This window comes from Myotis nattereri (genome assembly GCF_964212035.1).
Source record: "Myotis nattereri genome assembly, chromosome: 4".
Lineage (NCBI taxonomy): Eukaryota > Metazoa > Chordata > Mammalia > Chiroptera > Vespertilionidae > Myotis > Myotis nattereri.
In genome coordinates, this window is record NC_138079.1 from 111,310,954 (window position 1) to 111,326,244 (window position 15,291).

Sequence of the window (15,291 nt, forward strand, 5' to 3'; positions counted from 1 at the left end):
AGGTCACATTGAGACTGGTAGAAAAGGTAGAGATGAGAAAAGAACTGGCCAGATTCCCATGGTGGGTGGGAGGGCAGCTGAGATTCCCAGGGGATATTTCAGCTGCAAATGTTCCCCCTGAAGAGCAAAGGGTCTCAGCCCCACACTGGGCTCCCCACCACAGAGCACCAGGAAGAGGCACACACATATATGGACAAACCCTGGCATCCTCTTAAAGGGTCAATGCACACAATCTCATTTGCATCCCCTTAACTTGGGCTCTGGTGAAGAGAGGGTGAAGTGGACTAGAGCCGTGTGAGGAGAGACTGGGGTTTGTGACTCTGGGAAGTAAGCTGAAGAGACAGCTGTCAGGATCCCTGTGCTGAGTCTCTCTCCCATGCTCAGAAGCCATAGTTCTTGGGTGGAGCAGTCCCCTGCTTACAGCATCAGCCTGGGGGAATGCAATAACCCCACCCTCTAGACTTCTTGTCCCTCCACCCTGTGGAGCTCACTACCCTGCTGAGGAGGCAGCTGCCTGGGCCAGAGTATAGAGATACAGGCGGACGCAGTGACTGAGTTGTATGGTTTTAAGACAATAGATATCCACCTCCCCAACTTTCTTGTTAACCTGACTGGGGCTCCCCCTCCAAGGATATCCACGAGACCCACCCTCCAGACTCTGATCTCTCAAATCCTGGTGGCCATGACCTGCTAAGCACTGGCTGCCCATGAAGTCTGGGCCAAATCCAAGACAGACTGTGTTGCTTTGTGGGAGGAGCTACTCCTTGTCCTTTCCCCCAAGCCTGACTAGAACATCCTCCTAAGGGGAGGTCCACTAGCCCCACCCTCATGAATCCCAGGGTCCCTACGCTGCTGAGCATAGGCTTCCAGAAGAATCTGGGATTTATTGAATTGTATGGCTCTAGGGACAAGGGCCAATTTTCCTTCACACACCTGGCTGGTGCAGAGACTTCCCTTCATAAGGCCAAATCTTGGGCTGTTTGGACCTGATAAACTCTGCTAGTCTCACCCTGACAACTCCTGAAGAACCTGAGAGTTGACAATACACAAAGGGGCCAAGAGCAATCAAGAGTCAATTACAGCAGGAAGGCTCACAAAACCCACACAAAGGACATTCCTTGAACATCCAGTTCAGGTGGTGAAGGAGACTGGGTCTCACAGGACACCTACTACACAAGGCAATCCTATCAAGACTGGGAGACATAGAATTCTTACCTAATACATAGATACAAACACAAGAGGCAGCAAAAATGGGGAGACAAAGAAACATTCCCAAAGGAAAGAACAAAAGAAATAACCAGAAAAAAACTAAATGAAATGGTGGCATGCAAGTTACAATAGAGAGTTCAAGAAAATGATTATAAAGAAGCTCAAGAAACTTAGAGAGAACTTCAAAGAACTTAGTGAGATCTTCTACAGCACAAGAAAGGACATAGAAACCATGGAAAAGAACCAGTCAGAAATGAAGACTAGAATATCTGAAATGAAGAGTATACTAGAAGAAACCAACAGTAGGTTGAATGAAACAGAGGATTGAATCAACAATTTGGAAGAAAAGGTAGCAAAAAACACCCAATGAGAAACACAAAAAGAAAAAAAGGATTTAAAACAGGAGGATAGTCTAAGGAACCTTTCAAACAACATAAAGGGTGACAACACAAAAATTACAGGGGCACCACAGGAAGAAGAGACAGAGCAAGAGATTGAGAACTTATTTGAAGAAATAATGACTGAAAACTTCACTTACTTAGTGAAGGAAAAAGACACACAGTATTTTAAAATGTCAAAGATTAAAAACAAAAAGAGAATCTTAACAGCAGCAAAAGAACTACATTTAGAAGAATCACTCTACCTGATATCAGACTATATACAACGCCACAGTAATCAAAACAGCATGGTATGCACATAAAAACAGACATATAGATTAATGGAACAGACTAGAGAATCCAGAAGTAAACCCATACCTTTATTATGGTCAATTAATATCTGACAAAGAAGGAAAGAATATACAATGGGGTAAAGACAGTCTATTCAATAAACAGTGTTGAGAAAACTGGACAGATATGTACAAAAATACACTCAAAATAGATTAATACTTAAATATAAGACTTGAAACCATTAAAATTGCAAAAGAAAACATGAGCAGTGAAATTTTGGACACTTCTCATAACAATATTTTTTTCTAATATATGTTCTCAGTAAATGGAAACAAAAGAAAAAAATAAACAAATAGACTAAGTCAAACTAAAAAGGTTTTCTACAAAGAAAACCATCAACAAAACAAAGAAAACAACCCACTGAATGGGAGAACATATTCAGTAATATTATACCTAATAAGGAGTTAATATCTAAAATTATATTAAAAACTTATACAACTGAACACCAAAGACTACAAATAATCCAATTAAAAATGGGCAAAGGACCTGAATAGACACTTCTTCAAAGGGGACAGACAGATGACAAAAAACATACGTCAAGATTCTCAACATCACTAATCATCAGAGAAATGAAAATTAAAACCACAATGAGATAACACCTCATACTTGTCAGAGTGACTATTTATATAAAAAGAGGTAATATGGAAATTAGGCCAGGACACCGTAAAGGTTCACGACTGGACAGGAGGAGGTTGCGTGCACAGGTAAGGCCTGGAGTGGAGAGGGAGACAAAGACAGGGGGGCCTGCCCGAGCCAGCGCGGTAGCTTGGGCAGCCCCGGAGTGGACACAGGCAGGGGGCCAGGGGACGCTGTGAGTCAGGCACAGGTCTCAGGCCCCCGCGGGGTGCCTCCTGGCATGGAGGGAGGTGGGGCGCCTCCTCACACAATTTCAATCACGCACTGGGCCTCCAGTCATCAATAAAACAACAAACAAGTGTTGGTCAGGACGTAGAGAAAAGGGAACCCTCAAGCACTGTTGATGGGAATGCAGACTGGTGCAGCCACTGTGGAAAACAGTATGGAGGTTCTTTAAAAAAAACTAAAAATGAAAGAGCTTTATTGCCCAGCAATTCACTTCTGGGAATATAACCAAGGAAACCAAAACACTAGCTCAAAAGAAAGAACATATACACTGCTATGTTCACTGCAGCATTATTTACAATAGCCAAGATTTGGAAGCAGCCCAAATGTCCATTAGTAGATTAGTGACTTAAAAAGCTGTGGTACACCCTCCCCCCTGCTGAGAGTGTTTCCTACAATCTCTGTCTGACTCATTTCCGTAGTAAGGCAGGGACGCTTGGTCTCAAACATTTAAAAAAAAAAAAAGCTGTGGTACATTTACACAATGGAATACTATTCAGCCATAAAGCCAAAGGAAATCTTACTTTTGCAACAGCATGATGGTACCAGAGGGTATTTCACTAAGTGAAACAAGCCAGTCAGAGGAATACAAGTACCATATGATTTAACTTACTAGAATAGTAAAATCTAAAGAACAAAATGAACAAACAAAATTGAAACCCTCCCAGACACAGAGAACAGACTGAATGTTGCCAGGTTGGAGGGTTGAATGAAAAAGTTAAAGGGATTAAGCAAAAAAACAACAACAAAACACCGAAAAACTCATAGACACAGACAACAGTATGGTGATTATCAGAGGAAAAGGGTAGGGGTAGGGTGGAGACAAGTAGAAGAGGGTAAAAGGGCAGGAGACTTGATTTTGGGTGATGAACACACAATACAATGTACAGATGATGTATTATAGAGAATTGCACACTTGAAACCCATATAATTTTATTAACCACTGTCACCCCAATGAATTCAATAAAAATAAATAAATAAATAAATAAATAAATAAATAATCCAAAGATATGAATTGGTTGAAAGCATAACAATTATAAAAGACATTCCATACAAATAATAACCATATAGCTGGGGTAACAATATTAATATCAGACATATGGACAATAAGTAAAAAAAATTGTTACAAGAGTTACATTTCTATTGATAAAAGTGTCAATCCTTCAAAAATATAACCATTAAAAATATATATTCAGCCCAGCTAGAGTTGCTAAGTGGTTGGAGCATCAGCCTATGAAACAGAAGGTCAACCTATGAAACAAAAGGTCCCAGTCAGGGCACATGCCCAGGTCTATCTGCAGTAGGGGGCATGCAGGAGGGAGTCAATCAATGATTCTCTCTCATCATTGATGTTTCTGTCTCTCTCTCCCTCTCCCTTCCTCTCCCTTCCTCCCTGAAATCAATAAAAATATAATTTTTTAAAACTAAATATATATGTATATGTATACATACATATATATTCATATAATAACAAAACCCCAAAATATATAGAGAAAAACTGACAGATTAAAGGGGAAAAAAAACTCTATAGTAATAGTTGGAGACTTCAATACCCTGCCTTCAATAATGGAGAAAACAACTAGACAGAAGATCAATAAGTAAACAGAGGAATTGAACAACACTGCTAACTAACTTTACCTAACAATCTTAATGAGGAAAGAGTGAAACTGCCCCCCTAAGACCAGGAACAAGACAAGGATGCTTGTTTTCACCATTTCTATTTAACATTGCATTGGCAGTTCTAGACAGAGAAAGTAGGCAAGAAAAAAAAATAAAAGTCATCTAAATTGGAGAAGAAGTAAACTTATTTCTATTACTTTTATTTGCAGAAGACATGATCTTATATGTAGAAAAACCTAAAGAATCTACAAAAAAAGATATAACTAATAAATTTAGCATTGTTACAAGGTACAAGATCAATTCAAAAAAATCAGTTGAATTTTTATACACTAGCAATAAACAATCTAAAATTAAAAGGAATTCCACTTTTAAACACACAAAAAGAAAAAACATAATTAGGAATATTACTAAACCAAGGAGTTGCAAGAAGTATACATTAAAAACTCCAAAACATTCTTCAATGAAATTAAAGAATACCTAAATAAATGAAACATCTCATGTTCATGAATTACAAGGCTTAAAATTGTTAAGAGCAATACTCCCATAGCAATTTTCTCGAAAAATCCCAATGATCTTTTCTGGAGAAATAAAAAAGCCAATCCTAAAACTTGTTTAGAATTGCCTGGGACTCTGAACAGCCAAAACAGATAAAATTGGAGGACTTACACTTCCCATTTTCAACAATGACTGCAAAGGTATAATTATCAAAAGACTGTGTTACTAGTCAAATAAATGGCATCATGAGAGGTCACACCTTGGTCTCTCCTTGAAGTTTTCACAATTTAAACAGCTATAATTCAACAAAGAAATCCCTGCTCAATGTACAAATACATCTAAGAGATCCATGCATTGAAAAATGAAGGTGGGCAAATAGCAAACCAGGGAAGTGGGAAGGTAGAAGAGTTGAGATGGCACAGAGAAGCAGCCTGGATCTCATACCCCAGGGCTCACTAAGGGGCTCAGCCTGGCGACAAGAGGCACCAGATTGCTGCTGGCACTCTCTTCAACCAGGCAGAGCAGATGCAGTGAGCATTCCTGCAGGGGGGTCAGTATGAGCTGTGACTGAACCTGGTCAGTGAATGAGAGCTGTGAACACGGTTGTCAGGCAATCAGCATTCCAGACAAACAAAGCTGTGGAGCCTGGCCACCTCCTGTCAGCCTTCCAGAGCCAGCTGCAGGCCCCAGAGGAGGCTGTGGCAGTGAGTATCAGGTTGTAGGCCAATGCTCTAGCCCCTGGGCAACACTAGCCAGGGCTGGTTGCATGTTATTTATTTATTTTGATTGATTGATTGATTAATTGATTGGTTGATTTCAGAGAGGAAGGGAGAGGGAGAGATAGAAATATCAATGATGAGAGAGAATCATTGATTGGCTCCCTCCTGCATGCCCCCTACTGGGGATTGAGCCCGCAACCTGGGCATGTGCCCTTAACCAGAATTGAACCGGGGACCCTTCAGTCTGCAGGTCGACACTCTATCCACTGAGCCAAACCAGCTAGGGCTGGTTGCATTTCTATACACCAATATTGAACTACCAGAAAGAGAACCTAAGGATAAACAACACCATTTATAATTGCATCAGAAAAATAAAATACCTAGGAATAATTCTAACCAAGAAGGTAAAAGTCCTATATTTGAAAAGTTATAAAACATTGAAAAAAGAAATTGAAGAAGATACAAAAAATGGAGCCTATAACATGCTTATTGATATAACATGCTTATTGATAGGAAATATTAACATTGTTTAAATGTCCATACTACCCAAAGCAATCTACAGATTCAACACAATTCCTATCAAAATACCAATGGTATATTTCTCAAAACTAGAAAAAGTATTTCAAAAATGTATATGGAACTGCTAAAGACCCTGAATAGCCACAGCAATCTTGAAAAAGAAGAACAAAGTTGGAGGGGTCACGCTGTCAGATATCAAACTATACTACCAAGATACAGTAGTACTACTATATCTTGGTAGTATACAGCATGTACTGGCATAAAAACATACATATAGACTAATGGAACACACTAGAGAGTCAAGAAATAAGCCCACACCTTTATGGTCAATTAATATTAGACAAAGGAGGCAAAAATATACAATGGAGTAAAGACAGTCTATTCAATAAATGGTGCTGATAAACTGTATGGATAATTGACCAAAAAATGAAACTAGACTACCTTCTTACACCATACATAAAAATAAATTCAAAATGAATTAAAGACTTAATGTAAGACTTGAAACCATAAATATTTTAGAAGAAAACATAAGCAATAAAATCTCAGGCATTTCTTATGCCAATATTTTTTTCTGATATATTTCTTCGGGCAATAGAAACAAACGAAAAGGAAACAAATTGGACTATATCAAACTAAAAAGTGTGTGTTGTTGTTTGGTGTATAGGACAATGCTTCAAGGACCTGGAGAGCATTATGCCAAGTGAAATAAGCCAGTCAGAGAAAGACAAGTATCACATGATTTCACTCATATGTGGAATCTAACAAACAAGCAAAATAGAGACAGACTCATAGATGGAGTGCAGGCAGACAGCCCTGGTGGAGGGAAGGGCACTAGGGGAGAGAGGGAGAGGGTTTGAGAAAAAAAGAGAGAACTTGGGGACATGGACAACAGTGTGATAATTGGGGTGGGGTGGGGTAGAAGAAGGCATAGAGAGGATAAATGGTGATGGAAAAAATAAAATAAAATAAAATGTAAAAGGTTTTGCACAGCAAAGGAAATCATCAACAAAACAAAAAGACAACTTACTGAACAGGAGAACATAGTCATGAATGATACATTTAGTAAGGAGTTAATACCCAAAATTTAAAAAAAAACTTATACAACTCAACGCCAAAAAACACACAATCTGATTAAAAATGGCAAAGAACCTGAACAGACACTTCTCCAAAAAGGACATGCAGATGGCCAATAGACATATGACAAGATGCTTGACATCACTAATCATGAGAGGGATGCAAATTAAAACCACAATGAGATAACCCCTCACACCTGTCAGAATGGCGATCATCAGTGAATCAACAAACAAGGCTGGCAAGAATGTGAAGAAAGGGAACCCTTGTGCACTGCTGGTGGGAATGAAGACTGGTGCAGCCACTGTGGAAAACAGTATGAAGTTTCCTCAAAAAATTAAAAATGGAACTGCCTTATTATGTAGCAATTACACTTCTGGCTATATACCCAAAGAAACCCAAAAAACTAGTTTGAAAATATATGTGCACCTCTATTTTCCTTGCAGTGTTATGTACAATAGCCAAGATATCAAACAACGCCAAGTGCTCATCAATAGATGAGTGGATAAAGTGGTGGCACATATACATAATGGGATATTACTCAACCATTAAAAATAATGATATTTTACCAATTTCAACAGCATGATGGATCTGGAGAGATTATGCTAAGTGAAATATGCCAGATTAAGAAGTACAAATTGATTAAGCAATAAAACAATAAAAAAAATAATATAAAAAAAGTACAAATTGGTAGTTACAAAATAGTCATGGGGTGTAAAGGGGATATAGTCAATAATATGGTCAGACCTATGTATGGTGACAGGTGGTTACTAGAAATATCAAGGGGAACACTGTGTAAAGTATATGATTGTCTAGCCATTATGCTATACACCTGAAAGTAATATAAAATAATATAAAAAAAGTACAAATTGGTAGTTACAAAATAGTCATGGGGTGTAAAGGGGATATAGTCAATAATATGGTCAGACCTATGTATGGTGACAGGTGGTTACTAGAAATATCAAGGGGAACACTGTGTAAAGTATATGATTGTCTAGCCATTATGCTATACACCTGAAAGTAATATAAAATAATGTTGAATATCAACTGTAATAATACAATTTTAAAAATAAACCGTAAGCCCTAACCAGTTTGGCTCAGTGGATAGAGCGTCAGCCTGCGGACTGAAGGGTCCCAGGTTTGATTCTGGTCAAGGGCATATACCTTAGTTGAGGGCACAACCCCAGTAGGAGGTGTGCAGGAGGCAGCTGATCAATGTTTCTCTCTCATCAATGTTTCTAACTCTCTATCCCTCTCCCTTCCTCTCTGTAAAAAATCAATAAAATATATATTTAAAAAAATAAAATAAATAAACTTTAAAATTACCATAAGGTTACATTCATATTTCTAGGGCAGCACAAATGCAAGTTTGACAGCACTAAACTCTGGCAAGTATGTGGAGCAATAGGAATGTTTGTTTCCTTCCAGTGGGACTATCCATGCGAGGCACCACCTTCCTCGGGTCAGTTAGGACATTCACAAACACTGTGACCAGTAACCCCATTCTTAACTATGTACCATAGTGAAGTGCTTACTCATATGTGACAGCAGACACACAAAATGTTCAGAATATCTAGGTTGTCCAAATAGAAACATTAGTATTTGTTCTCCCCTTACTTTACTCTTTGGTATAATAGACTCTGCCTCACTTTGACATATTACTTCTTTACCACCTGGTTTGGGTGTTCCTTTTTTTGGCGGGGAGGGCTGCTTGTAGGTTTTATGTATAATCCTGTGCCTTGTGAGGACCAATCAATTAATAATACTCATGATAATGTACTGAAAAAAATTAGAATGAAATAGAGCTATTTGGTTATGTCTACTATTGACATGTGAGCCCTCAAAAGGGCAAGGAAATAGCCTGGCTGGCGTGGCTCAGTGGCTGAACATTGACCTATGAACCAGGAGGTCACAGTTCGATTCCCGGTCAGGGCACATGCCTGGGTTGTGGGATCGATCCCCAGTAGGGAGCATGCAGGAGGCAGCTGATCCATGAGTCTCATCATTGATGTTTCTATTTCAATCTCCCTCTCCCTTCATCTCTAATTTCAATAAAAATATTTTTTAGAATGCAAGGAAACAACTTTTATTTGCCTTTGTATAGTAGATAACATGCCAGCATAAAGGAAGGGATGAATGAATGAATGAACACTTGCTCGTTTGACTTGCCTTCCATTCTAGCCTCCCAATCCTTCAATGAATGGTGTTTGAAAACCACCTCTACAGCAGGCATTCTTAGGTTTCCCACAGCTTCAACCTGGAGTTGGAGCATTTTAACCCTTTTTCATGTGTGATTGATATTCAGTGTCAGATCCATGGGGGCAGGCACTGCATTTCAAATACATGGCATACAATAGGAATCTACTAGTAAGTGCAAGGACCCTTCCTTTCAGTGAAGCAGTTTTGTTGTTTTCTTCCTCCATAGACCACAGTTTCTTCACCAGATACGGGCAGACGTGAGTCTCTGTGGCAGAGTACGCGGAAGCCAGCTCAGTCTCAGCCCTTCCTGGAAGATGTATAAACAGACGCCATGCAGAGTTAGCAGCTAAAGGTTAGAGAGACACACAGATACGGTCTTACCTTGATGTTTATCCTTTAGCATACAAATGCTGCACTACATTAACTTTAATGCTCTCTTCATTCCTTTTCAAATCATTTCAAGTTCATATACTTGTTTTTTCAGTAAACAGATGCAATCAATGAGGTTACAACTAAAGTTCAGAAGGAGCTTCCAAATATGATCCTCATTTAATCACTGAGAAGCTTTCCCAGGAGGAGGTTTAGACTCACCTTTACTGAAAAATGTGCTGACCATAAAGCTGAAGAATATTGTGGCAATGGCAAAACACAGCAAAAAGACAAAAACAAGAGACGGGTCACTGTACTGGATGATTGGCAAAGGTTTCATCTAGCAAAACAACCAGGAAGCCAGGTTAGTCACATGCTCAGTGGTCACAGCAAAACAAAAATGGAGAGACGAAATATCTAAGTATCTTAATAGTCCTGGTGAAACTGATGGCAATGCTCAGGGAGATGGAGAGTAAACAGTCACTGTCTACAGAAGCTCCACACATGGAGGTTTAAAGGCTACTCTCTCAGGGATGAAGCAGGCACACGCTCACTCCCTGCCAACCCGAATGCTAGCGACCCGCCCGCACTGGGTCTCTGTTTCCCTCTTAAAGTTGAGCTGCAGCAGACACTTGCCTTGACAAAGAAAAGTAGGCACGTCAAAAAGATGATAACCAAATACAACGTGAGAAACGTGAAGAAGTAGGCAGCCCAGAGCATCCAATTGCTGAGTCCGATCATGAGCTGGTACTCCTGTGGAAGAGTTAACACAAACCAAATGTATAAAATTTGTCCTGGTAAAAAATGCATTCACAACATGATCCAATTGACTTTTCACTACAACCAAAATGGGTTATGTCACATCATGGCCAGTTCATGGAGATGGAAATCAAAGCTCAGAATGTCAAGTGACTTGATTAGAGTTATTCAGCCGGTGAATGGCAATGTTGTGATGCTTATAAGCTCTGACATGATTTCTCCAGAATCAGATATTAAGACATAAAAAACACTTAAATGAAACTATATAACACTTAGATTCATATTTCCTTCCTATTAATTACATCCTCTTCCAGTAGGTATTAAAGGAATATACACCACCACGAGTGAAGGCTCATTTAAACTCAGGCTATAAATTATTTTGATGTGTCAATGCAGGTTCATCAATTATAACATATAGACCACCCTGGTGGGGGGTGTGGATAATATGCATGTGTGGGGGCAATATAGGGAATCTGCAAAACTCAATTTTGATGGACTTTGAAGACATTGTGCTAAGTGAAATAAGTCAGACAAAGAAAGATAAATCCGGAAGATGGCGGCTGGCAGGACGGAGGTGAGGGAGAGGATGTGAGTGAGTGAGAGGGTGAAGGGAGAGTGTGTGTGTGTGGTGTGTGTGTGTGTGTGTGTGAGTGAGGGACAGTTAGATCCAACAGGAGTGCCAGGGGCCGGCGGACACAGAGAGACTCCCCTGGACAGAGAGATTGCTGCACTGCAGGCACTCCCAGGACTGCGGGTCTCAGGCACGAAGCCCACACCATCTTGAAGGGGAGAGCGGCCGTCTGGGAACTCATCAACACCACCACCGAGACAGGCCTTGGACGCTGACCCAGCAGCCACGCCAGCCAAGGTCCAGCTGCCCCACCCGCACACTCCCAGACCCTGGGATCTCCACCTCTGGGAAGCATCACATCCACAGTGGTGCGTGCGACCTTCCCCTCCCCAGCGGCAGACCTCCGGGCACCACATTTGCGCGTTTCCAGCTCACAAACCTCTGGAGCCCACCACCCCACAGGCAGCCCCTGGAGGCCAATGCAGGCTCCCACTGAGTGCGATACTGTGCAGACGGGGTGCACTGCCCTACAGTGAAGATTCTGAATTCACTCTCCTGAATAACTGCCAATAGACGATGTCGCACAACTTCAGCCCCAGGGCCCGTCAGCGTAATTCGGAGATCCATGCTGCAAATGCACCACGGGGACCCCTGTGAGCTGCCACTGGGAGCGTGTGTATCCATCCACAGGCACGGCAGCAAAACCTGAGTCTTCCCACTCCACAGCTGCAGAACTCTGGACACTACAGTCGTGCTTTTTCAGCGCTCAGGCCTCCTGAGCCCACCGGGCCACAGGCATGTTCTTATCCTAACAAGGGTGCGCTGTCCCAACAATAGAAATTCTGAATACCCTCATCCTGGATACCTGCCCACAGACACCTTGATTGCTTGGCTTCAACAGGGCCCTTCAGAGTACGCCAAGGTGCCACGCTGGCAAGCACACTGCGGGTGCCCCTGTGAGCTACCACTGGGAGTGTGGGTTTCCAACCACAGGCCCAGCAGCAAAAACTGAGTCTTCCCACTCTACAGCTACAGAACCCTGGACACCACAGTTGTGCCTTTCCAGTGTGCAGACCTCCTGAGCCCTACCACCCTGACAGACAGCTCCTGGGTACCTCCGAGAGCCCCTGCTGGGCACGGGCGATTTTAGCCAAGGATGCAAGGCAGCAAAAATTGGAACATATCCCTCCCCAGATGCTGACATCTGAACACCGCAGTTGCACCTTACCAGCTCACAGGCCTACATCAAGAACACCCCAACAGCTTAAGTAGGGAGCTACGCTAGGCTACCAAACTCAGGAGATCCGAGAAATCACACAAGCAGCACCCTCCTCAAAAGAACCAGGGCAGCAAAACAGTCAGATCTAGGACACAGAAACAATTAAAACATTAGAGCAAAACATGGGGAGACAAAAAAGCAACCCCCAAAGGAAAGAAAAAGAGAAATCACCAGAGAGGGAGTTAAATGAAACCAAGGCAAGTAACTTCTCAGAGACAGAATTCAGAGTAATGGTCATAAGAATGCTCAAACAGCTGGATGACAAATACATGCAACTCAATGACAAATACACACAACTCAATGAGAATTATAAGGAGCTGAATGAGAACGTCACCAATATGAAAAGGAACCAAGAGGAAATGAAGAACAACATAGCTGCAATAAAGAACACAATGGAAGGCTTGAACAGTAGACTAGAAGAGGCTGAGGACTGCGTCAGCGAGCTAGAAGACAAGGTAGGGAAAAACACACAAACACAGCAGCAACTGGAAAGAAAAGCAGCAATTAAAAAGCAGAGGAGAGCCTAAGGGAGCTTTGGGACAACACAAAACGAAACAACATCTGCATAATAGGGGTACCAGAAGGAGAGGAAGAGAAGAAAGGAATACAAAACCTGTTTGGAGAAATAATGACAGAAAACTTCCCCGATATTGCAAGAAAAGAACCATGCACATCCAAAAGGCACAGAGAGTCCCAAACAAGATGAACCCAAAAAGACCAACACCAAGACACATCATAATTAAATTGGCAAACATCAACAACAAAGTACGAATCTTAAAAGCTGCCAGAGAGAGACAGAAAGTTACATACAAGGGATCTCCCATTAGAATATCAATGGATTTCTCAACAGAAACACACCAGGCTAGAAGGGAATGGAATGAAATATACAAAGTGATAAAAACCAAGGGACTGAATCCCAGAATACTATACCCAGCAAGGCTATCATTCAAAATTGAAGGTGGAATCAGGAGCTTCACAGACAAAAAAAGACTAAGAGAGCTTATTACCACCAAGCCATCAAAGCAAGAAATGCTAAAGGGACTGCTGTAAAAAGAAGAAACAGAAAGGCAAGAAGAAACACTAACATTAAGAATAAAAATGATGACAAACAAGTACTTATCAATAACAACATTAAACGTAAATGGAGTAAATGCCCCAATCAAAAGACATAGGGTAGCTGAATGGATAAAAAAGCATGACCTATATATCTGCTGTCTACAAGAAACCCACCTGACAACAAAGGATTCACACAGACTGATAGTGAAGAGATGGAAAAAAAATTTTCAGGCAAATGGAAATGAGAAAAAAGCTGGGGTTGCGATACTTATATATGACAAAACAGACCTCAAAGTAAAGGCCAATACAAGAGATAAGGAAGGTCACTACATAATACTAAAGGGAACAATCCAACAAGAAGATATAACTCTGGTAAATATATATGCACCCAATACAGGAGCACCCAAATACATAAAACAACTTCTAGAAGATATCAAGGGAGAGATTGATAGCAATACAGTCATAGTAGGGGACCTTAATACCCCACTGACATGACTAGATAAATCCTCTAAACAAAAAAATCAGTAAGGAAACAGCAATCCTAAATGACTCATTAGATAAGATGGACTTAATTGACATCTTCAGAATATTTCACCCCAAAGCAACAGAATATACATTCTTCTCCAGTGCACACGGGACATTTTCAAAGACAGACCACATATTAGGACATAGGCAAAGTCTCTTCAAATTCAAGAGGATAGAAATCATATCCAGCATCTTCTCAGATCAAAACGGCATAAAACTAGAAATCAACTACAATAAAAACAACAGGAAAAAAATCAAACACTTGGAGGCTAAATAGCATGCTATTAAACAATGATTGGGTTACCAAAGAGATCAAAGAAGAAATAAAAAGCATCCTGGAAACAAAGGAAAATGAAAACACAACAATCCAAAATCTATGGGACATAATGAAAGCAGTCTTGAGAGGGAAGTTCATAGCTCTACAAGCCTACCTCAAAAAACAAGAAAAAATGGTAATAAATTACCTGACCCTGCAACTTAAAGAATTAGAAAGAGAGCAACAAGAAAAGCCCACAGTAGCCAGAAGGAAGGAGACAATAAAGATCAGAGCAGAAATAAATGACATAGAGACCAAAAAAAAAAAAAACAATAAAAAAGATCAATGAAACCAAGAGCTGGTTCTTTGAAAGGATAAACAATATTGATGAACCTCTAGCCAGACTCACCAAGAAACAAAGAGAGAGAACCCAAATAAAATCAGAAATGAAAGAGGTGAAGTAACAACTGATCCCACTGATATACAAAGGATTGTAAAAAAAAAATACTATGAACACCTCTACTCCAACAAAATGGACAACCTCCATGAAATGGACACATTCCTAGAAAAATACAAACTTCCAAAACTCAACCAGGAAGAATCAAAAAACCTGAATAGGCCAATAACTACTGATGAAATTGAAACAGTAATCAAAATACTTCCAGCAAACAAAAGCCCTGGACGAGATGGCTTCACAGAGGAGTTTTACCAAACATTCAAAGAAGAACTAAAACCAATCCTTCTCAGACTATTCCAAGAAATTCAAGAGAAAAGCACACTTCCAAGCTCTTTCTATGAAGCCAGCATTACCCTAATCCCAAAACCAGATAAAGACACCACAAAGAAAGAGAATTACAGGCCAATATCCCTGATGAACATAGATGCTAAAATCCTCAACAAAATTCTAGCAAACCGGATCCAGCATTACATTAGAAAGGTCATACACCATGACCAAGTGTGATTTATTCCAGGGATGCAAGGCTGGTACAATATCTGCAAATTAATAAACGTGATACACCATATAAACAAATTGAGAAACAAAAATCACATAATCA

At 40.4% G+C, this 15,291-nt stretch overlaps 1 protein-coding gene across 1 annotated transcript in view; it reads right to left on the minus strand.

Annotated features, from left to right (window-relative positions):
- The window catches only part of LOC308518602 (phospholipid-transporting ATPase ABCA3-like), a gene marked incomplete at both ends in the record, with an annotated part of 259,837 nt that overhangs the window by 181,770 nt on the left and 62,776 nt on the right, over positions 1-15,291 (minus strand). The window contains 3 exons of the mRNA XM_081090313.1: positions 934-1,029; positions 10,013-10,130; positions 10,427-10,543. Coding sequence (XP_080946439.1) covers positions 934-1,029; positions 10,013-10,130; positions 10,427-10,543 — 331 coding nt within the window. The remainder of the gene's footprint in view (positions 1-933; positions 1,030-10,012; positions 10,131-10,426; positions 10,544-15,291) is intronic.